The 24614-nt window shown below is 55.4% G+C and overlaps 2 protein-coding genes across 15 annotated transcripts in view; one reads left to right on the forward strand and one right to left on the reverse strand.

Annotated features, from left to right (window-relative positions):
- Positions 1-21444, reverse strand: part of LOC129514487 (low-density lipoprotein receptor class A domain-containing protein 4-like) — a 387588-nt gene extending 366144 nt beyond the window's left edge. For 11 of the 14 annotated variants that reach the window (XM_055333097.1, XM_055333082.1, XM_055333087.1 and 8 more), the window contains exon 1: positions 20141-20333. The gene's annotated coding sequence lies outside the window, so the exon portion shown is untranslated. Of the gene's footprint in view, positions 1-20140; positions 20334-21161 lie in introns of those variants that run through there. The other 3 variants (XM_055333088.1, XM_055333089.1, XM_055333084.1) reach the window with 1 other exon arrangement.
- Positions 13339-24614, forward strand: part of LOC129514503 (basic proline-rich protein-like) — a 66724-nt gene continuing 55448 nt past the window's right edge. Inside the window, exons 1-5 of the mRNA XM_055333122.1 lie at positions 13339-13538; positions 13872-14041; positions 19271-19352; positions 19736-20338; positions 20567-20754. Coding sequence (XP_055189097.1) covers positions 13339-13538; positions 13872-14041; positions 19271-19352; positions 19736-20338; positions 20567-20754 — 1243 coding nt within the window. The remainder of the gene's footprint in view (positions 13539-13871; positions 14042-19270; positions 19353-19735; positions 20339-20566; positions 20755-24614) is intronic.

The raw sequence follows: 24614 nt of genomic DNA on the forward strand, positions 1-24614 counted from the left end.
ACAAAAAGAGAGGCATGGATGGGTAATAGAGAAAACGGGAGGTTTTTACCATAACGTTAGCTTATGCTTGGCAATTAAGCTTACTAAGTGGTGGGTGGGTGGAGTTGGGCGGATGGATGGATGGATGGATGGATGGATGGATGGATGGATGGACGGATGGACGGAGGGAGGGATGGATGGAGGGATGGATGGATGGATGGAAGGATGGAGGGATGGACAGATGGACAGAGGGATGGATGGAGGGAGGGAGGGATGGAGGATGGATGGAGGGATGGAGGGATGGATGGATGGAGGATGGAGGGAGGGATGGAGGGATGGATGGATGGATGGAGGGATCGCTGCTGACGCAAAGTTGTCAGTGCTGCACCCAGATTTTGTCTCATGTCTCCTTCCCACGGCTTGACGGGTGTCACTATCCCCACCCTAAGCCCGTCGCGTGCCAATGGTTCAGAGCCACAGCGGCGGAGGCCTGCGCCCACACCGGGTGGGCCCGCGTAAGGTGGGCCTCCAGGGAAACCGGGCCCGGCCACGATGTAAGAGCAGCTGCCATCACACACAAAGACTCCATGTGCCTCCAACATAAAAGACAGCTCAGGGGCACTCAGACGGGGGACAAGAAATGGAGGACGTGGGGGTGAAGACAGAGGATGCCGTGTGGCACAGGGGACAGGCCTCCACAGGCATGCGGGTTGGGGGGGCGCAGAGAGACGGAGGGGACAGCGCGGCCAGCCTGGAGGGCCCCCGAGGAAGGTGACAGCGTTAATGTGGACCTAACAGGGTTTCTAATTGTTTAACTGCTGGAATTAACCTGGGACAAGTGGGGTCAGAGCTGAGGGCAGGGCCACACAAAACTGTCAGATGAGATTAAACTACGTGGAAATTACGTTTATTAGAGTCAATAAAACACACCTTTTACCTTTAGCTCTTGTTTCTTACCGTCTGTACTTCAGGGACAGCATATTTCACTGTGACCATATCTCAGAAAGTAAAATGCTATCAATCCCTGTATTATTGTTCTGAAAAATCCATTTCTTCATGAAAATCATTAGCAAGGGCCTGCAGGTAGTTCTCTATCTGACTCGAGTCTATAAAGCTCTTGCCTGCCCTCCCGTAATGAGATGCCACTAATCACTCAAACACAGAGCCAGACCTGAAACCAAAACACCGGTAGGAATTCAACAGCCTATTCAGGGGCAGGTCCTGAAAATCTTAACCCCTTATCTGTAAAACAAATGTGAACTGGTACTAGGGTCACCTGAAATTCCCTTTGCTTTGGTAAAACCTGAAATACTCAAAACCTAAACAAAATTGTTTTGATGGACTTTCCTCGACACTGGTAAATAAAGGATTCCAGTGAGTCGACATGTCTGGAGCACTTCTCTGGTTTAATAAAACTGCTGAAACACATATTTCCTATTTCCTAAAACCCTCAACCTTTTATTATTATGTTAACATTATGGGTATTTTTTAAGCTGTCTTATGGGTTAACACTATGGGTATTTTTTAAGCTGTCCTATGGGTTAACATTATGGGTATTTCTTAAGCTGTCCTATGGGTTGACGTTATGGGTATTTTTTAAGCTGTCTTATGGGTTAACATTATGGGTATTTTTTAGGCTGTCTTATGGGTTAACATTATGGGTATTTTTTAGGCTGTCTTATGGGTTAACATTATGGGTATTTTTTAGGCTGTGTTATGGGTTAACATTATGGGTATTTTTTAAGCTGTCTTATGGGTTAACATTACAGGTGTTTTTTAAGCTGTCTTTAAGTCGCTTCTGGAAGAAAGCTGGGCATGCATAAAGAAATACATAGACGGCAACCAGCACAGAAGGAGGAACTCATCCAAGCTCCCCTACAGGACCTATTCTTTGATGGAGACCTAAGTCCGAGCTATTCTCATGCATGATGACACCAGACTCTGGGGCTGAGCCTACTCCCGCAGCAGAGGGTGGCCAGCCCAGGCAACAGACACATCCCTGAGAGCCCAACGAGGTGGTCCTGTCTCACGCAGAAGGCGCGGAGGTAACAGTCATCACTCCTCCGGAAACCCAGCCCACTCTGTGGTAAGAGCCCCTGAGTTTCCCAGTTGCAAACTCTGCAACATTCATTTTTCATTATGGGAGAATGTGGAAATACAGCAGGCAGTGGGGTAGTTGTCTCTATGACCGCGGCCTCCGTCAGGAGTGGTCGGGGATGCAGGATATGCTTAGTGCTGTCCCACGAAACCAATACCCAGAAGGCTTCATCGTGAGATGCACGTGGCACGTGGGGAGGACAATGATGGAGGAGTAACTTGGCTTCGGGAGGAAGAGCACTACAGCGCACCGGCCTCACAGGGAAAACGCCAAGGCTGGGAGGGTCGCCCCTGCAACAGCCAGCCAGGCAGGGAGCGGAGGGAAGCCGCGAGGCCACCTAACCCCAGGGCCCGCAGGCAGCGGCCTTCTGGCAAGAGAGCCTCGGGTCTACATTCACCGGCTGCTCCCTCTGCAGGAACGTCTGTCCCTGACCCTGCCGACATCAATGTAGTTAAGGTTTCCCTCTCGCCCTCTCTCTGGGTCAGATCTCTGCCCCACCTCAATTCTCAAAGCTGCCAGATTCTTCTTTTCAGAGCAACGACGCAAATCAGAATTGCTGAAGACCACGGGAGCCGTCCACCCAAGAGTGCTCTGGTAAACTCATGAATCCACCTCAACGGGAAGCCACGCGAGAAGCACTATGTTCGGTGCTGAACTTGACGTGTCTTGGGCTCCTCCTCAACTAGCACTGCTAGCAGCATACGAGGTGCCCAACAGGATACAGAACAGGTGCATAAAACAAGGCAAACTCTCTCTTGGCCAAAAAGCATGAGCCTAGGCCACAGCCTACATCATCCCCAAAGCTCCCAAGTCATCGGGCATCCTCCCAGTAATCACTGAAGACCGACATGCACCAGGCCCTATGCTGGGCCTTAAAACATAGAAGTGCCCACTACAGACAGCCTATGGTCTGCGGGGAAAGCAGGCGTGAGCACAGCCCAGCAGGAAACAATGGTGTGAACCACCTGGACACGCATGCACACGCTGTGACCAGACTCTGAGGCCGCACGGAGGAGGGCGTGGACCTGCCAGTCCAGGGACTGAACATGGCCCTGGGAAGGGAGATGGTGAAGCGGCACATCCCAGTCCAGAGAACCCAGAGGGAGAACAAGAGGGGAGAGAAAGAGTGAGAACCTGGAGGAGGGCCCAGGGCGCCATGCCTGCAGCTCACAGCACCTGCCAATCAGGAGACGGACTTTCGTCAAGGTAGACACACGAGGCCTTGCATAAACGAACTGGAGACTCTTTCCCAAACACCCTGATCCCGCGCGTGTGACCCATCTGCGTCACTGAACTGGGTCTGGGTTGAGTATTTGAAGACACTCACCCGTGTAAGTGTGCAGTGAGTCTCCATGTGCAAGGCTGTCTGAAGCCCTGGAAGGCCAAAGAAATATTGATGTGCTTATGAACTCCCTTCCTTGGCCCAACAGGAGCAGCGTGTGCACGCAAACGCACACGCACACGCACATGCACACACAGCCACTGCAAACATAAACCCTGCGGCTCCAGAACAGGTCACAGCCGGCCCTGGGAGGAAGTGCGGCAGCCGCAGGCTTTGCTAGGAAGGAAGCTGGTGCAGCCGCGTGGCAGGTGCACTGCAGAGGGCGTCTGGAGGCCCGCCAGCTACAGACGCGGCTTGGCTCCCTCCAGGGCCACCAAGGGGGCCGCGTCTTGTCCCCACTTCACACTGCCCAAGTCCGGGCTTCAAAGGCGGAAGAACGCAGTGTTAAAGGGCCCACAGCCCTTCCAAGACCACGCAAAGTGGTCGGGCCGGGTGGATCCCCGTGACTCTCAGCGGCCCTGAGGCTGTAGGGTCATTAATACCTGTAATTCATCCTAACTGATCAAAATTCATACTAGTTAATTCACCAGCTAATTAGAATTTAAAAGGGCGCTACTGCCATTCAGGCCAGCTCATTTAGGGGCTATTGAAATCCTCATCCACGATGGAGGTGAAAAGGGAGAACAGAGTCTGTTTAAACTTCTAAGTGGTCCCTTCAATGCCCTTTGTTCCCTCAAATCCCTCTGCTCACTGGGGAGGCTAATCTCATTGGATTAGCTGCATTAACATTTCCAGCACCCTTTCCCTTTCCACAGGCACCCCCACCAGCAGGCCGAGGACAAACCCTCACTCCCTGACCAACCGCCTCCAAACCGCCCCAGCTCTGCTGGAGCAGGGCCTCGGCCACGAGGCCGGCCTCCACTTAGCCAGGCCATCTGAATCCGGCCCTAGAAACATGTATTTCCACCAAACACAGGCAGCCACCAACCCCAGGCTTCACCTCAGCTAGTCTCTCCAGGATCCTAAGAAGTAACGGACCTTTAGCGGGTAGCTCAGCCAAACCTGGGCCTCAGGCAGTGGGACCCGCAGCCCACGGCCCCCACCCGCACTAGACTGCCTCTTGGTTTGGCGTGAGTGAGATTCCCTAACTGGAACGTCTCTCTAGCTCCCCTGCTTCTCCTAACTCACCAGCAGCTCTCTGAAATAACCCAGCTGATCACAGAAGCTCAACGTACAAAGTAAGATGCAGAGGCCTTCCTTTGCTACGGAAATTAGCCACCCAAGTAAAGAAGGCTTTGGTTCCATCCAAAAGGGCTTTAAGAACCGTTAGAAACAATAAACAATTGCACAACGGGGAATTTCAAATTTCAATATCCTTCCAGGTGAGCAAAGGAGCTCCAATGGGGGCTGACACCCAAAGGGCACCAGCCAGACAGCAGCGTGTCTTCGGAGCAAGGACGGGGTGAGTCTACCTCAGTTTACCATTGATCATGGCCAGTCCTTAAAACTCTGTCCCCAGTTCCTATCCTGGACAGGAACAAAGAGAAATCCTAGACCTATCTGGGTGCTGGAATGGCAAAGTGGTGGGATACCCCTAGGACCCCAGAGGGGCAGATCTACTGTGGGCTGTTAGTGCATCTCTGGGTCCCTGCAGTTCCTGGGGTGTGAGATGGGTCAGTTCCTCACCACTGGCCATGTCCTACACAGTCAGCCCAAGAGCCAGGGCTCCGAGGAAGTGGGGTCCTTGAGCTTGCAAGCCAGCAGGGCCTAGGGAGCCACCAGGCTGCACACCGGGTGCTCATTTGCAGACGAGATCTTAACAGCCTGTGTGATCGAAACACTATCCCACCTCACAGATGAATTGGACAAATGGACAAAATGCAATGATGCACAGGACGTGCTAGACAGCAATGCTGACATGAAGGGGCGGGGGAAACGAGGCCGGGCATCTCGGGTGTCCGTGGTGCCTGGCCCAGGGCAGTCAAGCAATCCCATCTGCTGAAGGACTAGACCCTGAGCGACTCGGGGGACAATGCTGCCTGGAGACAGAGCTGGGAACAGGAATCCATGTTTCCTGAATGACTTCCAACTGCTTTTTTCCATTAAGTAGAACCACCCTAGTTCCACTTGGTCCTGGGGCTGAGCGGAATCGTCCCCTTTGTCTCCAAGGCAAGAATGAAACAGCTGGCGGTCGTCTACAAGTCCATCATCACAAGCATTTAGGCTACACGCTGAAGGTACTAACAGGCTATCCACGACCACATCGTGGACCGTGTCCTGCCAGATGCTCAGAGGAAGCGGGCAGGACAACGGGGACTCTGCCCAGGGTCAGGATGTGGAGGCAACACACCTTTTGAAAAGCAGACACACCTGACCCTCCTCAGCTGATGCTCACAGTGACCTTAGAGGAAGGCAAGCACCGCTGCCCCCATTTTCCAGGTGGATGAGCCAGAGCTAGACACGCCCCAACGCAAACCGAGAGCAACATCGCGGGGTCCCAGACGCCTAGTTCAGGGCCCCCAGCAAGGGTCCGAGAATGTCGTCGGTTCCAGCCAGGCAGCTGCCAGCGGTCCGCAAGCCGGCGTCTCCACCACATCACCCCCATGAGTCCTCCGGTGGGAACTGAGGACCCACGGACAGAGAAGCCCACAGCTTTGTTTAATCGCTTTGCTTCATTCTCCATGCAATGTGGCGCGGAACTGTATTTGCGTGCTCCGTGTCCCCAGCATGCCCCCCGAGCAGACCGCTGCAGCCCGTCCCTCGCTAGCTGAGGTGGGACCTCAGGCTCTCCGCACGTGCAGGAGGGCAGGGGGCTGTGGTTTCGGGGCGAGCAGAAGAAAATGAAAGCAATGCCCCTCAAAGAGATGCCAGCACTTCTGCAAAAGGGAATTAATTCCAGCCACGATAAAGGGACGACGCCGTGCACCCCGCTGCCCGCTCAGGCTGCAACCGAGGCGCCCGTCTCGGAGGGGCCAATGGGCACGGAGGGCAGCAGCCGTGGGGGCAGGTCCCCATTGTGTCCTGCCCTGAGACCGAAGCTAAATGGTGATCTGGGGGGAAAAAGACGGAATCATGATTCTCTGTATAATTGTTTCCACATCTAACGAGAAACTCTGTGGCGCGTAGGACGGCCCGGCTTGGCTCAGGGAGCATGTGGTGCCAGATGGATCCACTCTCTGTAGAGAGCAAACCTCACCATCCCCATAGCAACTCCACCCCGCGCCTCCAAAATGCTTAAAAAGACACACATCGGATTGTTTTCCGCAATTTTTCAGAACCTGACTTCTTATTCCACACCCCGAGGAAATCAAGTTCACGGGGAATTTTCCTGTTATGAAAACGATCGTTGGAGGAAATGTGGAAAAGGTGAAAAGACAGAATTTTTTTTTTTTAAGTCGCCCTTCGTACTGCGCTGGAAGGCATCTATTTTTAACGTCCGGGTGCGATGCCTTCCGGTCTGTTTTCTGGATGGAGGTCCCCGTGGCTGTGTCCTTTCAATCAGATCCCTGGTGGGGGCAAAGAGCAGAGCGTGGGCGGCCAAGGCCAGACGTGCGCAGCGGCCGCTTGGGCAGGACTGCAGCTGCGTGGCCTGGACAGGAGGGACGGAGCCTGGCCCGTCGGTGGCTGCCCTTCCTGTCGCACGCAGGGCTAGTACGTGCGGCTCCATCACGCGGGCCGAAACCTTTTGTGGAAACAAACTGCTGTCCTACTTGCCACAATCTGGAATTGGTCTTGTTTGGGATTTTTGCCCCGTTCCTGCTAGGTACTTAATTCTCACACCCTTGTGGATTTTAAATCCAAGCCAAGAAAATAAAACTCAAGAAGACGTACTAATTCCAGAATAAAAACACAGTCGGACACCTGGGAGGTGAGTCAGACTTCCAGGTAACCGCTGAACGCTCAGTCTTCTGCAAAAAGATGGAGAGAGATTCACAGATCACGATTTTCTCCATTTTGAACTTTTCCTGATCCCAAGAACAGAAGAAAACAGCTGAGCGCATGAGGTCCTGGGACTGAATCTGGCATCAGGCTCCCTGGGGAAAGCCTGCTTCTCTCTCTCTCTCTGCCTATGTCTCTGCCTCTCTATTTTTCAGGAATAAATAAAATCTTTAAAAATTAAAAAAAATAAAATAAAAAAAACAGCTGGGCGCAATCAGGCTTCTAATAGAGACGGGTGGCTGGAGAGAAAGCACATACCTGTGATGATTTAGTAAAATCAAGAAGTCTGATCATCTCTTGCAGCTTTATCAATTTTCTCAAAACATAGCTATTAAATATATTTAATATACATTTAGATAAACATATCTATGAAATATATATCTATTAAATAGTATCTAATTCATCCGTGATGTAGCTAGCTAGCAAGCTAAACGGAGGAGGAGAGAGCGAAGGCAAGAGTCCACCTGGAAAACGGCCGCTTCTCCTGGCTCCTCGCAGGTAGTTTACTTTGGGATTAAAGGGGCAAACCAGAGCTTTAATGCAGGTGAGGAGAAAATCCCAAGGAGCCAAAGGTGGGAGGGGTGACCGCACCCCTTTCCCTGGTGCTGCTGCCCGTCAGCCCTTCCACAGGACCGTCGGCTTGCACTCAGGCCTCACCTGGTCCACGGCACCTGGGTGAGAGCCTGGCAGCCCCAAGCGGCCCCACCACGGCAGGAGTCAGCCACTCACCCCAGGGGCATCGTGTCCCCTGCTGGCCTGCACCTGCCCGGGCTCACCCGTCATGCACCGCACCCCCTGGGCGCTGCTGGGCACCTCCTGGGAACGGGGGGCAAGGCAGCATGCCTACCCTCCCACGCCTGCTTTCCACTGTAGGGGTAACAACCAGCTCGTGAACGGACAGGGGGAGCAGCTGGGGCCGGGTCTGGGCAGGGCCAAGGTCTGGGGCAGCGGCCTGGGGAGGATCACCAGACTGAGGACTGAAGGGGGGTTTCCGCAGAGTGACCACGAAGGCCCCTGGGGAGGAGCCAAGAGGCAGGGCTGCCAGAAGACCCAGCAGAGAAGCTGCTCAACTCCTGGGGTCCAGGGCTTGGCCAGTCCGGAGACTGGCCTGAGGCAGAAGGGGACCTGCCATCAGCCACGCTGGTGCCAAGGGAGCAGGTTTGGGGCAGATTTAGGAGACGGAAGACACGGGAGCTGCTGATGGATGGAGGCGAGCTCTGAGAAACCGAGTCACAGAGGACCCGGGTCCCTGGGCAGACGGGAAGGCCGCCACCGAGGTGGCGCAGCTGCAGGGGGTGGAAACCAGAGGGACGGCGGGGCGTGGTGCGGACCCGGGCATCATCCTCAGACGTGGGCTCAGACGCGCCCCGCGAGCGCTGGAGACGCCGGGCAGGCCGTTAGGCGGCGTCTGTACTTCCGAGCTGGGGGCTGAGATCCTCTACGGCTGCGGGCGATGCAGACGCGTGGACTCCCCAAAATGCAACTGTTAACAGCCTCCTGTTGGCCAGAAGCCTCACCGACAATGTCAACTGCTGAGCAACACTTCTAGACATTACACGTACTACATGAAGGTAAGAGGAAAGAAAGTGTCACGAGCAGAATCGCAGGGGCAGGTGGAGGGCTCAGCGGGGAGGGCGGGCGGCTCTTGATCTTGGGGTCATGAGTCTGAGCCCCACACTGGGTCCAGGGATCGCTTAAATAATTTTTTAAAAAAGAAAATCACAAGGAGGAGAAGATATATTGAATTCATAGTACTTTACGGAATTTAGAAAAACACACAGATGGACAGACGTGCATAAGGGGACCCACGAGGTCCAGCCCTTGCTGTTCAAGGGTCAGCTGCACACCCGACGTCAAGACGGGCACAGGGGTCCTGCCTGCCAGCTCCACACACGGGCAGGCGGCTCCAAGCTTGGGCCGCGCTGCGCTCACCGGCAAGGGAGACCCGGCGGCCTCCCTGGGCGGGCCTCGCATGGAGGCCAGGAGGCCGGGAGCCCGGGGCCCAGCCTCCCCCAGGTCTGTCAACGACGCAGCAGCACACAGGCCAACAGGCCCGGGACGGGGCGTCCCAAGCAAGAGGTGCTGGGGCCCTGGGCCTGCGTGGGTGCCCTGCGTCGGGAGCCTCAGGGAGCGGGACAGATGCACCGTGTGGCTGCCTGCAGCGCCCGGGGACACAGACCAAGGGTCGCGGCCAGGCGGCTTCCGCAGCACGGGAGGAGCACCCGTGCTCAGCAGTGGCCCGCGGACTCCGAGGCAGGGCCCAGGGCTGACCCCACAGCGGGACCCACGGCACGGCCCACAGCGTGCAAGACAGTGTGCGGGACACAGCTCCACCGCCACCAACAGGTGGACACTGCAGATCTGCAGAACCTACTAGAACTAGAACCCTTCCTGGGCCTCCCAGGCTCGCCAGCAAAGCCTCCTTGAACCCAGGAGAGAATGAGGCTGGCGCTGCATCCCCCGGCCCCCAACCCCCCGGCCCCCTGGCTCCAGGCTCCCCCGGCCCCCACCCCTGGCTCTCCACCCGCAGGCTGCCTCGCTGCTACCACCCACAGGTGACATGAGCTCACGTCTCTGGCCGTCATGCCGTCTCTGGGGGCAGGGGAAGAGCCGTCTTCACCGACCCCTGTGGCCCCCGGCCCCGGCTCGCTAACTGCACATCCCCTAGAGGCCTGCACCCCTAAAACTGGGCCCCCCACTTGGTGCGTGAATAAACGGCCTCAGCCTCCTGACCATGACTCCTGCGGCCAGCAAAGCAGTCCTCTTAGAACATGTCACCGCCTAAACCTGAGCACCGATCCCAGCCCGCAGCTCAGGGAAGGCCTCGCACCAGCGACAGCAGCTAAGTAGTGACCACGGCCCCGCGGGCCCCTGAGCCCCCCCAGGCCCCCTGGCCCCCGGCCCCCCAACCCCCCGGGCACCATGAGCTGTGTTCTCTCGCCGGCCCGGGCGTCATGCAGGTGCAGGCCGAAGCTGCCCGCTCTGCTCCCGGCTGCTCCCGAGCACGGGGCCTGCCGGCCTTGGACGTCCAGGCGCCCGGGGGCCCTGAGGGCAGGAGCTGGGCGCACCAGGCCGGCCGGCGCCTCCAGAGCCCGGTGCTGCGGGTTCTGGGCCCAGAGCTCACTGAGCTCCCCCGCCTCTCCGCACATGCATCACCCCATTCCCGCCGCTTCAGACCCTAGATGGGGGCAAGCAGGGCAGGCAGTCGGGGACGAGGACCGACAGGCCTGCCCAAGGTCGCACGGCTGCCCAAGGCCTCGGCCAGACCCGAGCACAGGAGATACGCTGGGGAGGCGGAGGATGGCCCCCCGAGAGGCAGACCCCCGGCCGACATCGCCTCCCGGGCTGGCCAGGCCACACCTGCCCCAGTGAAGGCAGCCCCCTGAGCACACGTGGTGCCTGACATCTGCACCCACACCGCCCAGCGATGCACCAAGGGGTCCGTTAAATAGCTCCGGGTCCGTTTAACGTCCAACTGTATTTATCAGAAAACAAATCTGATTTTTCTGGATTAAATGTGCTCCATGGTCATGTAGCAATGATGGCGCGTGTACAATATTCATTATTTTTACATTATTCTTCAGATGAAAAAAAAAATTGAATCCCAGCACCTACCTCTAGTTTAGAAGCAAGGATTTTGAGTCTCACGTTTAACGGCCAACAGGACGGAGGCTAAATTCCGTAAAGTGCTTAGTGCCCAGAGTAGCAGGGAGAGGATCTTTCAAGCCATCCCACTGCGCACATCACCTCCACCTGCAGCACGAAGCGTTCCTCTGTGCCTCCTAAAACACATTCTGGCCTCTCACCATCCAGCTGGAGGAGCAAGCCAGACGCGGGGGGTCAAAATACACAAGTTGGTGAGCGCCCGCCCTCGGCAGCCAATGGCCAACTCTACACAGGGTGTAGCTTTCGGAGTCAATGTCCCCGCGACCTCCTCGGTGACATCACTGACACGCAGCCCCTGGGAAACCGCGAGCCGGGGTCAGCAAGGGGCTCCCTGAGGACGCTGCCTCACAACCCCGGCCCACCCGCCAGCGCACTCCTGCTCAGTCGCCTGGGCACAGAGGCGAGGACGGTGCCCACCTGGGCCCCGGGGACCCTGCGCACTGCTTGTAAGTCCCGACAGGGCTCACGCCCAACGCGCAGCCCAGAGCACAGTTCGCACCCACACCAGCTGAGCAAACCGATGCACACAAGCCAGATGAACACAAGCCAATCAATGGGACTCGCCCCAAAGACTAAAGACACAGGAGTCACATCCCGCTCCCCCAGCCACATCGTGAATGGGCTGCACAGGCCAGCGGGTCCCCACCTTTCGGCTGGAAAGGCTGCCTTTCAAAGGAGACTGATCTGCCTTGACTTCATGGAACTCTACTGAGGCGATGATCCTTCTCTCTCAAGCTTCAGGAGCCCTCAGTTGAGGAGGCCGGATGCCACTGAGAGCTGCACGTGCCTCCAAAGGGGCCAGGCCTCAGCTGGAAGCAGGAGCCCCCAGACCGTGGAAGGAAGGAGAGAGAACCCCCGCAGGGGAACCGACATCAAGCCTTGTGCGCCAGCCATCAGGTTGAACGTAAGGGAATGAATTTTACGTAGGCATTCCCGGGGGCGTAAGCCAGGGAAGAGTGTGATCGCAGGAAGCTGTCCTTCAAAACGGGGGAAGTGACCGAACAAGGTGCCCCACGGTCTCCCCGCCGCTGGCGACTAAGCCCTCTCCCTCCCGGCCCTCGCTCCACGTGGGTCCAGGTCACCTCCAGGGCCAGGCGAGGACATTGGGGGACGGCAAGTACAGTCCCGGGCCAGAACAGCTTCTACTTTTATTTTCAAATATGTTAGATTGTTTAGTGTCCTTCACCTACCTCCGTACCATTTATCTGAAATCCAAAGTCACAGAAAGGTCCTATTCCTCCCTGACGAGATCGTCCACCAGCATCACTGTTTGCCCGTAACGAAACTCAAGCAAACAGCAAAGCCTCTTCACCTATGCGCCAGGTGATATGGACCTAGATTCTTAAAAGGATGGAAAGGAAAATTTAATTTGCAAAGATTTTTCTCATGACAATACTTAGCATCGGCAAGGGTGCAGCCACCCCCATCTCTGCAGTACCCGACGCCCCATCCTTTCTGAAAAGCAAGCTGGGGATCCGTTTGCCCGACCCTCTAGAAGGTCTTAGGGCCGTGGTCTTCCCGTCTAGGACTCTGTCCAAAGGATGTAATCAAAATGTTCCACGCAGCACCATTTATACTACAGAAAACTGGTAATGGCCTCAATGTCCCAAACAGATTTTTTAAGGATAATAATATAACCATAGAGCAGAGTGTCATAGTCATCGGCAGTGGAGCTTTCAGAGAATATCGAAATTACATGAAATAATCTTCAGGATACAATGCGAAGTCTGTAAACATACATATAAGTTCTGCGCATAAAATAAATAAATACATAAATACATAAAAATAAATAAATAAATAATAAATAATAAAAAATAAAATAAAAATAAAAATAAAATTAAAATTAAAAAGAATTTAAAAATAAAATTAAAATTAAAATTAAAAATAATAAAAAATAAATTTAAAATAAAAATAAATTTAAAATAAAAATAATAAAAATAAAAATAATTAAAAAATAAAAAATAATTAAAAATAAAATAAAAATAAAAATAAAAAAATAAAATAAAAATAAAAATAAAAATAAAACCAAGTTCTGTGCATATTTTATAGCAGTAAAAGAACCTAGAAAGAAACTAAACTATTAATGGAGATCTTCTAAAGGTATTGGAATCAAAGACGATTTTAGTCATTTTTATTTCCTTCTTTGTTTCTTTTTCCTTCTTTGTTTCATTTCCCTAATTGTCTTCAGTAAGAAGGTAACCAGGAAAAGGGGGAACTCCAGAGACTAGGTGTGTGACAGTCACTGCAGCCGGGCCTAAAGGACACTGTGAAATAAAGCCAGGCTCTGCAGAGTGGGCATGCTGGACCAGCGGCCGCGGCCCCGCCCCACGTCCACGTCCGAGCTCACGGTGGCAGGGCCGGCCCCACGGGGGCGATGGCGCAGGTGCACCACAGCTGCCGGTGCCGCGAACACAGGCCCTTCCAGAGCCTGCACCACCCCGAGGAGGACGGCGCCCGCCCCCATCCGGGAGGCCACAGGGATCAGAGGCCCCCGCATGGAGGTGCCCCGGCCACCCTGGTCCCCTGGCTGCGCTCAGGGCCGCCGATGGGCTCCTGTTCCCACCCAGCTGCCCGGTCTGCAAAGAGCCGAAGCGCCATCCTGCCAGGACCCAGGGAGCTGCATCTCCCGAGGGCTCCCTGAGGCGCTGTGATTCTACACACCTAGGTTCGTCCAAAATGGCCAATACTTCACAAGAGGTACACGTTGGCATGTGTGGTTGCTTAATCTAGGCCCTTGTGGATCAAAACGGAAAGTCTTAAAGATACTAGTTTTCCATTTACCCCCCCAAATGCGAGAAGCAAAGGGAAATGAACCTGGTAGGACAACGTGCCCTGTGATGAGCTGGATCCTTCTGGTGAACAACCCACGGTGCAGGCCCCGTGCAGCCTCCCCACCCCCAACCGCAGACGGAGGGGCCTTGTCTTCCAGCCCCTCAATGCGCCCCAGCAGGCCCTACGGCTCCAACGGCCGGCGCCCAAACCGGACCGACGGAAGAGGTTTCTGCGGAACGGAGCAGACCTCAGCCAACAGCACGGCTGCCGCTTCCCCGCTTCCTCTGTCTTCCACAGGACTCAAGGTTCAACGTGGACAAAACACAGTCCCCAGTGGCCCAGTTCTCAAAATGAAGGCTCTTGTCGCCGACACAACAGGCCCGGAGAGCAGAGGCTAGAAACAGGAGTGGGGACAGGCGGTGAGGGAGGCACGGCCAGAGCCACAGGTCAAGGCAGGGAGGGACGAGAGGCGCCTGCCGTCGGAGCAGCCACTGGGACCTGCCCCGGGACAGAAGCGGTGCCACCCACCTTGCTGGTGAGCAGTCCCTGCTGAACCAAGGCCAGCTAGGCCCTGCCTGGGGCAGCCCGGGGTCCAAGCCCAGACCCCAAGCGCGAGAAGGCCAGGGCTGCGTCCGACGCCAGCTTTTTCTCACAGAGGTAAGGCCCCGGGTGATCGGCAGGCTGCGGGGCCTTCCTGCAGGCCGGGGCTGGTGGCAGATGTCACAGCGCTACGCTGAGGACGGAATTAGTTCCTATATGGGCCACACTGAGAACACCTGGCACGCAGTCAGAGCTCTGCAAGCGTTTGGAAGTGCGGCCCCTCGTCTCTGACCGAGTGCCCTCGTGGAGGCCCAGGAGCCCTTCCAGAAGCAGCCTGGCCTCCTGCCGAGGCTCTCTGCTCTGGCCTTCGGGAAGCCGGGAGACTGTACCATGGAAGTGCCCTCCCTGGCCCGGGCAGAGACAGTGGGAGCAATGCCCGGCTCAGTCCCCACCAGTCCGAGGCCCGGCCCATTTCTGAGAATGGTGGCTGTGCACGGAACTGGCCAGCCACAGCCAGGAGCCTGCCACCCTGCAGACCCAGGGGCAAGGAGGCCGCACACCGACACCCCGGGTCCTGGCCGGGACCTCTCCCCGGGGCAGACAGGAGGGACCCTTTTTGCAAAGTGCATGCAACGGCTCTACTCTGCAGAGACATCCTGGGTCCATTCAGGATGAGGACACGCAGATGTCGCTCACACCCACCCGATTCCTGACCCTAACGTCCCTGGAGGAGTCCAGCCCCGAGTCCCGTCTGCAAAGAGAAGACCAAGTCATTTGGCAGGGGCCCAGTTTAGGAGGCGGCTTTGTAATACGAGCAGCGTGTCCGCTAACAACCAGAGTGAGACCATTAAGTTCATTACACCTGTCACTGTGCCAGCTGACGACCCAGACTGCCGGAGATGAAAGCACATTGTGCCCAAGGAGTGCCACCCAGCCCCCTCCCGGCGCAGCACGCACACACTTATCTCAGACAATTTGTTCTCCGTGCCTGCACCTGCGCACGAAGAACGCAACCGTAAACAGCTTGGAACTTGGCTTTGAGAAAACTCAGGCTGGGGCAGCTGAGAGCCAAGTTCGGCTTTGTCTGCAGCAGGTCGGGGGCGGAAGACTAGGTGCCTGCCCCCCACCCCCCCGCCCCACGCACAGCAAGGACTGTGGGGGGCACGGGGGAGGAGGCCCAGCAGAGGAAGGCCGCAGCTGCTCCGTGCATTCTGCTGCCCTGCAGCGCTGCCAAAAATAAAAGCGAGAGACACACCCTTCTCATTTCCGAACCAAGTCACAGAACCGAAGGCAATAGGCGGAGGCCTCCTCCCAGCTGCAGGGACGGCAGCTCCTGGGGCGCAGCGCCTGGACGCCCGGCTGCAGAGTGCACTTGCGGAGCGAGCGTGTTGCAGACAGCGGTAATTTATTTATCCCTGTCATGTAACATTAGCAATCTGTCTGGAGCTTGGCAAGCACCGACTTGCACTGTCATATAAACTGTCTGACAAACTTAAAGTTTCGTAAACGGTTCTCTTCCAGCAGACAATAAAGCATCATAAAAAAAAAAAGAGTTGTCATCTCTTTTTCTGTTCCTTTTCCCTCTTCCTCTTCTATAAAAGGGTTGCGGGGGGAGGGTAGGGGGGGCAGAGAAAAAGAAAGAAAGAAAAGCAGCAACAGAGGAACCTATGCAAACAGAAATGATCCCTTGGCAGGATTCTTAACCTTGAAAGGTTCTCAACATTTTTCCAGTGCCAAGTAAATGAGTTAAATAAGTGGATGGGGAAGGGGCGGTGTGGTGGGGGTCAATCGTGAGAGGGTACAGAGCAAAACCCGCAAAACAAAAGTACAGTCGTTAAAAATTAATAAAGGGTGTGGACATCAGCTCCCCACCCCCTTCTGCTCATGGGGATTTGAGCCAGACATTCTGCATCCTCATTAAGTGGTGTCTGGCAGGCTGCCGGAGTTTTAGTGGGTTCTGGGAATGCCAATATATTAACCAGAGGACTTTTTGCATACCCTTTAGAGTTTTTATTCTAGAAAAGTCAACCATTTGGCACGGCGTAGCCTTATTTTTGTTCGGGAAAGCTGTCAGCTGCCAATCAACATAGAAATCATAGCTGTGTTCTTCGTAATTTCCAAGACCTATCTGGAAAACAAGGCTGGTGGAAAGAAAAGTCCTCGCAGAAACAGTTTAAAAGGCCAAAGTTGCCATTTTTAGTGGAAATTCAAAGAAAAACAATCCGTACTTAAATCACATGGATAGGAGACAACACAAACACTACTTTCAACTCCTCCTATGATAGAGGAAGAAAACAAGAGTAACTGGGAATGCGAATGCAATATTTCTGTAGCGATTAATAGTACAGGTGCTCGGGGTGGTTTGCTTTCGTTGCCTAAAGGTGAAACGAGTAACACGCAAACTGCTCTAATAAAGTGGCGGGTCTTGTGGCCTAAATTCTCAAATAGTAGGCAGAAACTTTACGTTCCTATCTTAAAAGATTCACGTTCCATGCGCGCCCATAATATAGGTCAAGATGTAATTCTAGACTGACTAATCCCATGCAGGCAGAAAGTCACTTTGACACCAGAAAATAATGGCTTCCAGAGTGTTTTCCGAGACAGGAAGAGAGAGAAGGAGGGAGGCAGGAAGGGAGGAAGGAAGGACGGACAAACTGATGGACAGACAGGACAGGAGGACTAGAGGGAGGAAGGGAGGAAGAGGGAGAAGGGACAAAAGGGCAAGTTGGGGCTACATGGCAATCTTGCTACTGTTTACAGTTAATAGTAACGTGTCTACATCAAGCGTGTTTAACATTTCTAAAAACTTTCCAGGTTAATAGGGAAATAGGGAATAATCTCTTTGTAGCTGTTGCTCCTTGAGTTTTCGTCCTTTTCTCCTAACCCTACAGACACATCGTGGAAACCCCCTAAGCCTAGATGATTAAACATGAAGAGAAACAGGGCAGGAACCACCAGAAATATGTGACTCGTAAGTGTCACAATAGCACGTGTCCCCGCCGCAGCCCTGAGAGCGTTTGGGCTTCCACAGGACACGCAGAGCAATCCCGTCCAGCCTAGACCGCGGCTGGGCGGCTGGGCGGCCGATGGCTGGGTGAGAGCAAAGGGATCCAGACCGGGTTTACGGGTCCGCACTGGACATCAGGACAGAAACTACCGTCGTGGAGCAAGTCCTTCTCACCGCTGGTCCCCCCTGTCCCGCTGGGGTCGCCCCTCCCGCCGCCCAGATGAACAGAGAGCGTCCCAGGAGCAGCAAGGCTTCCCTGCCTCGCTGTTCAGTCAACCAAGACTGCAGCAGAGTCCCAAACTGTAAACACCTCTGCAGACGGGTCCTCGCTCTCAGCGCCAGGCAAGAAAGCTATTCTTAGAACACGGTCAGCACTTAGGGGGAAATAGTTGTCTATATACGTGTATACCATGGTGGGGGCGGGGGGCAAGGGGAGGCTTAGATTCTCAAATTATGTGCCAACAAATTGGCACAAAATCCCTTAATAAGCAGGTGACACCGGCTGGATTCCTCTGCAGGACTGTGGTCCTGCAAACCGAGCCCCCAAGAGGGTTCAAGAGGCAGCCCTAAAACCCTGTGGGAAAAGTCTTCTCCATAATAAATAGAAACCTACATGAACTAGAACCATGGCCAATAACTGCAAACTCTTCCAAGGGCAAGAGAAGAACGCTAAGAAATTAAAAGGGTCTTTTAAAACAAGGGAGGAAGGTAGCTACAACTCCATTACAGCAAACCCTTTCCGGCATTGGCGGTCTTGGCCCTAATTCCTAACAGTGTGTTCAATGCCGATAGCAAAGAGACTCTCTTAAGAGAACTAAGCTTTCAAACATCATGAGGGATTTACCCGAGTTTTAAAAGGCACTGCTTTGCAAAGGCCACCACCCAGCATTCAAGGGGTGGTAGGAAACCAAATACTGTGATTCAGTAAATGTGCACGGGATAGGACATACTCAGATCTACTCATTCGTCCGTGTAATGAGTAAAGTTTGACCTTATGATCCTCTCCTGAACACAAAGAATATGTTGCAAGAGGACTGTGCAGAGTATGAAGACATATATGAAAGACAGTAAAGTCTACATAAATATTACAAAGGACAGGGATCCCCGGGGGCTCAGCGGTTTAGCGCCTGCCTTTGGCCCAGGGTGAGATCCTGGAGTCCCGGGATCGAGTCCCACATCAGGCTACCCGCATGGAGCCTGCCTCTCCCTCTGCCTGTGTCTCTGCCTCTCTCTCTCTCTCTACATCTATCATAAATAAATAAATCTTTAAAAAATATATATTACAAAGGACTAAATAGCCATATACATGCAGAACACGGCTTGGCGCAACGGCTGCTTCTCAGAGCAGACTCTTCGGAACCTTCCCTGTTAACTCACGGCTCTGTCCAGAAGCTCCAGCAGAGACACAAAATGTAAAACTGTCTTTGTTGGCCAAACAAGTGGAAAGGGCCGTTTTCTTTTAAAGATTTTATTTATTTATTCGTGAGAGACACAGAGATAGAGGCAGAGACACAGGCAGAGACACAGGCAGAGGGAGAAGCAGGCTCCATACAGGGAGCCCGACGCGGGACTCGATCCCAGGACTCCAGGATCATGTCCTGAGCCAAAGGCAGGCGCTCAACCGCTGAGCCCCCTGAGCATCCCAAGGAAAGGGCCGTTTTCAAGAAAAGTTTCGGGGATCCCTGGGTGGCGCAGCGGTTGAGTGCCTGCCTTTGGCCCAGGGCGCAATCCTGGAGACCCGGGATCGAATCCCACGATCGAATCCCACGTCGGGCTCCCAGTGCATGGAGCCTGCTTTTCCCTCTGCCTATGTCTCTGGCTCTCTCTCTCTCTGTGTGTGCGTGTGTGTGTGTGACTATCGTAAATAAATAAAAATTAAAAAAGAAAAAAAAAAGAAAAGTTTCCTAGTCCCAGCCATGAAGGAAGGCGCCAAGGCGCGTGCCAGCCCCAGGGCCCAGAAGGCCGCGACCTCCCCCCACCCCTGCAGGCACCTGCTCCAGCGGCCCTGGACGTGGGCACCTGCGGCTCGACGTGGCGCGCAGCTCAGGCCCAGCACATAGTGGGGCGTGGTGAGCGCCGCCCAGCACATAGTGGGTCGCCCTGAACCTTCAGGTCGGTGACCAGGTAGCGCAGGGACCCCGGGCCGGGCGGGGCGGGCAGCTGACCGCAGAGGAGTCACAAGGAAAGGGAAGGTGTTCACGGGACGCAGAAAAGGAGCAAATCGAAATTACCCAGTTCTGGCTCATTAAAGGACTCTTTGGGGAAAACATTTAAGGATGGAGCCAGCGGACGCCCGCCACCCCCCCGCTTCCTGCTTCCTTCCCCAACAAAGTTTTAGGCCCCGAAGCCTCCTGCAGCTGGGACCGCGCCCCCCACGCCCCGACCCCGACCCCAACCCCGGACCCCGACCGCGGGCCGCGGGGACCCGCTGCGCTCACGCCCCCTCCTGCAGCCGCCGCGCCCGGAGCTCGGGCCCCGGACACGGGGTGGGGCCCCCGCGACCCTGCACCGCCCGCGCCGTGCACCGCCCCGCGCTGTCTGCACCCACAGCCCCCCCCCCCCGCCGGGTCGTGCACGGGCCCCGGACCTACAGTCTGCACACCGCGGCGCCCGGACCCCCGCAAACGCCCCTCGGGTCGCGCACAGCACGCCCTCCCCCTGACCTGCCCCCCGCACTTCCCCGGCGCCCCCAGGGCTCCCCGCAAACCCCGCCCCCCGCCGGGTCCCGCAGGCCCCCCCCGCGCTGTCTGCCCCCCGCACGCCCGCAGCGCCCCGGGCCCCCGCAGCCCCCCCAGCCGAGCACGGCCCCCCCGACCTGCGCCCCGCGCTCCCCCGGGCCCCGCCCCCCCCCACTGACCTGCTCTCCCCGGGCCGGGTCCTCGCAGCCCCCGGGGCGGGCAGGGCGGTGCGGTCCTCCCGGCCCCGAGCGCAGCCGCCGCAGGACGCCCCGGGACGCCGCCGGCCGCGGGGGAGGCGCGGGGCTGGGCGGCTCGTGGGCCCGAGGACCCCCCGCCCGCGGCCGAGACCGCTACCGCTGCCCCTGCGCTCACCTGCGGCCCGGGCGGAGGGGGGAGAGGGGAGGGGAGGGGGGAGGGAGGAGAGGGGGGAGGGGAGGCGGGGGGCGGGCCCTTTAAGAGGCGGCCTGACCCCGGCTCCCCGCCCCCGCGCCCGCCCCCGCCGGGGCCCTCCCTGCGCGGGATCCCCGGGCGCCCCGCAGCCTCCGGGCCGAAGGGGGGGGAAGGGGGGAGGGGGGTAGCCGCCTGCCCCGGGGTCCCGCCTCCAGGACGGCGTCCGCCTCCCGCCCCGGCCCCCTGCGCGGCGGAGACCCCGACCCGGACCCGGACCCGGACCCGGACCCGGAGGGACCCCGACGGACCCCCGCCCCGACCCCCGCCCGGACCCCAACCCTAATCCGGCTCCACCCCGACCCGACCCCTTCCGCTGCGGAGACCCGGCGGGCGGCCAGGCTGCGTGGGGCGACCGCGACCCCGACCCCGGCCCTGACCCCGCCCCCAACCCCGCACCAACCCCGGCCCCGCCCCCCGCAGGACCCCGACCCCGCCCCGGCCCCCGCAGTCGGGGCGCAGGCGGCCCGGGACCCCCGACCCACAGGGAGGCGCACGGCCTGGCGCAGGGGGCGCAGCGCGGGGCCGCGGGGTTAGGGACCCTCCGCCGGGGGGTGGGGGGGATGGGCGCGCACCTGGGCTGGGACCCGACGACCCTCCCTCCTCAGGGACCGCGTCCCGCTGCGCGGAAGGGGCTCGGCCTCCCGGAGCGCGCCCAGGAGCCCGGGGCTGCTTCACCCAATTTTAGAACATTCCCCTCTGCCCAAGCTGGCCCCTCCCCCCGCCCCCCCGCAAGCACCCGGGGATACTAACCTGGGGCTTCAGGCAGGACCTGGGAGACGCACAGCTAATCGCATTAATTTTCAACTTCGCGTCGTGTCAGAGAAGAGAATCGCTTGAAATCTATGAATGATGTGTCAGTGACATTTTAGGGAGCGAGATGGAGGCTCATGGCAGCTTCCCCTAAAGAGCTGGGGCCGCCCCATCCCGGTGACGGCTCCGGAGCACGACCAGCCCTCGCTGATGCCACAGCGGCCCACCGGGTGGACCCCATGCACAGGAGCTGCAGCCGCCACTATCCCGTTCTGCAGATGACAGGGTGGAGGCCATAAAGATTCAGTCGCCTGTCCCCACACCGCAGACATGGGGCTTAAATTCCTGGCTAGTGTAAAGTGTACGCGTGCTGCCACCTACCTACAGCAGCTTCCACTCCCAGGTCAGTGAGGCTGGGCCCCAGCGAGGGGGCACCTCCGAGGAGGCCCAGGTCCCAGGCCCGCAGGTGACCTTTAGCCCGAGGACACCTTTAAACCTGCTGCTACGGTAAACTTTTATTAAATGAGTAGTGAGCTAAGTGTTGAATACGGGTTATCGGAACCTGACAAACCTGGACTTACTAGTTAAGATTTCATGGACATGAATGCACACCACACTAACAGCAGCTCCCATGCTATAGGGTTGAAGAAACTGTGATCTTGCCCTCTTCGGGTAGAAAGAAATAGGACTTTTTCCTTTAAAAAAAAAAAAAAAGATTATATTTATTTATTCATCAGAGATCCAGGCAGAAGGAGAAGCAGGCTCCCTGCGGGGAGCCCAATGTGAGACTCGATCCAGGGACCCTGGGGTCACGCCCTGGGCCAAAGGCAGACCCTCAACCACTGAACCACCCAAGCGTCCTTGACTTTTTCTTTCTAATTGACAAACTATCCATGGACAATGAAGAAGAAAATGGTTTTTTCTAAGACCACAAAACAATTTATTTTTCTACTTCAACTGTGCATGATTTCCTTGTGTTTAATTTAACCCTTTTATTTTTTTAAGATTTTATTTCTTTATTTCAGAGAGAGAGAGAGAGAGAGAGAGAGCATGCGCCTGCACCAGCAGGGGGAGGGGCAGAGGGAGAGGGGAGGAGGAGCAGGCTCCCCACTGAGCACGAGATGTGGGCCCCATCCCAGGACCCTGGGATCATGACCTGAGCTGAAGGCGGCCACTTAACTGACTGAGCCGCCCAGGCGCCCTAACTTAACCCTTTTAAATCGAGAGCTGAGTTTTTAAAGCCTCACTTTTATCATTTATGATGAATCTTAATCTTGCATTGACTGTTCTCGTCTCCTTTAATTTATAACTAGAAACTACACGTCTCTATCTCTATTTCTAGAAAATAGCCATGGGAGAAACCTACCCCTGAGTTCTCCACTTGGTCCTCCCTGTATTTGTTTTCCGTTTTGTCTGTTCCATCTCATACCGCTACACACACGTACACACACATCGGGCAATGGGAGTCTTGGAGGCATTTAGATATATGTTCATTCTCTGTAAAATTCAACACAATCCTACCTGAGCTTTTCCCTGCCCCTTAGCAACCTATCACATACCCTCCGGGGATCCAGACTGCGGCATAGAAGACCCAGACTGTTTAGCTCAGAGCGGGGGAGAATGTGTATCCCCAACCCACAGAACTATGCCTGACCCTCACCCTCACACTGAGGACTCAAGAGAAATTTGCGGAATGAATGGAGCCTGGTATCAGGATAGACAAGTAAATAACAAGATAAAATATCACTAAGTTGGGTGCAAATCAACTGAAAGTGGTTTCAAGGCGTGGGACGTGAGGAACATTCTTTCTCCGTGTAAATCCGTCCCCGCCTACCTGGTCAACTCTTATTCGGTAGACGGTCAGTCATCTAAGGAGACTAAACTAGAAAGGGCAAACACGAGTGGAGAGGCAGTTCTTAGGCAACAGGCTTGAGCAATGGGACGCAGAACGGGCCCTCGGCAGCCACCAGGTTGAACACACACGCGTCCGTCAGGTGACCCCCGCCTCGAAATATCCATGAGCCCTAAGTAACCAAAGGCTACTTACAGCCAGGTACAGTTACCAAGCAAGGGAGAAGTCCATACCTTTCCATCCTCCCCCTTACAGACAGCCCCCCACCCATGGGGTGTCTGGGTAGCTCAGTTGGGTAAGCACCCAGCTCTTGATTTTTGGCTCACATCAGTCACGATCTCAGGGTTGTGAGAGCCAGCTCCTCACGGGCTGTGTGCTGGACGTAGCCTGCTTGAGATGTCTCTCTCCCCACTCATCTGCCCTTCCCCCTGCTCCTGTCCACGGCCTCCTTGCAGACAGCCTCTCCTCTGCTGTCCTGCCCACTGCCCCCTTGAGGTGGACTCAGTAATGCCCATCTCCTTGGTTCTGCCTCAGGTCAATTCTTTTACCACCAATGTCACCAGCCTCTACCCCAATCATTGCCCCACATTTGGGACCTCCCATCCCATCATTTGGTCTCTCCCATCAGTGACCACATTTAGACACCACAATGAACAAATGTTGAAAAAAAAAAGAGTCTGTGGGCCCAACTGACCACAAAAGACATGTGAACCAAAGAACATAATTCTGTTATTTGGATCTCATGCATAACATTGAGATGAAACCTAAGCTACCCAAAAGGATCCTTACTACTCTTTGTACTTTTTAATTTAAATAAGAAATGGAGAGAAGGAAATGAGGTAGAGAAGCTTGCATTGCAGGTTCTTCTGGGGAAGTAAGAGTCCCAGTCTGGAGAAATACTCAGGAGCAGAGTCCATGGATGAGCTCAGCTCCGGGAGACAAGGATCTGTCCCATATTTCTCAATGATGTCATGGGCACGTTTCATCATATTACTCTGCACCATCGGACCGTCTCAGAGTTCGGTCTGTAAACCAGAGGTAATGATTCCTACCTCATGGGGTCTGTTGGGAGGCTGGCCATGTCCCCATCTATATACTTATTACCATCTTTGGGATGCTGCTGTCCTCGTTGCTCCAGAACCCCCAAATTTTACTCCTCTATGGATGTGGGTTTTGTGTGGTAGGAAAATAAGTTTCCCACGACTCTTCTAGATTCTTGACTAAGACACTTTTGTAATCAAAAGACAGATCAACCAGAGAAAAACAAAAATTTAGTAACATGTCAACCCCCCCACCTGACCCCATGTACATGGGAGAGACCCAAGAAAACTGAGTAACTCTCTGAAATGGCCCAATCCATGCCCTCAGATAACACCTCCAGCTAAAGACCAAAGATGCTGGTAGGGGGAAATCAATCATGGGCAGTGACCAGGAAAAGCACAGTAATCAAGGGGAGGGTTGTGATGCACACGTGAGGCCTTGCTTTCTCCATTGACACAGTTTTTGGAGTCACCCTTGTCTTCTAAGTAGAAAGAGAGTGGCGCCCTTACAAATGGAGATTCCTCTTACACATGCAAATGTTTCTTACTAAAGGGTAACAT

Source organism: Nyctereutes procyonoides, unplaced genomic scaffold (genome assembly GCF_905146905.1).
Source record: "Nyctereutes procyonoides isolate TBG_1078 unplaced genomic scaffold, NYPRO_anot_genome, whole genome shotgun sequence".
Classification (NCBI taxonomy): domain Eukaryota; kingdom Metazoa; phylum Chordata; class Mammalia; order Carnivora; family Canidae; genus Nyctereutes; species Nyctereutes procyonoides.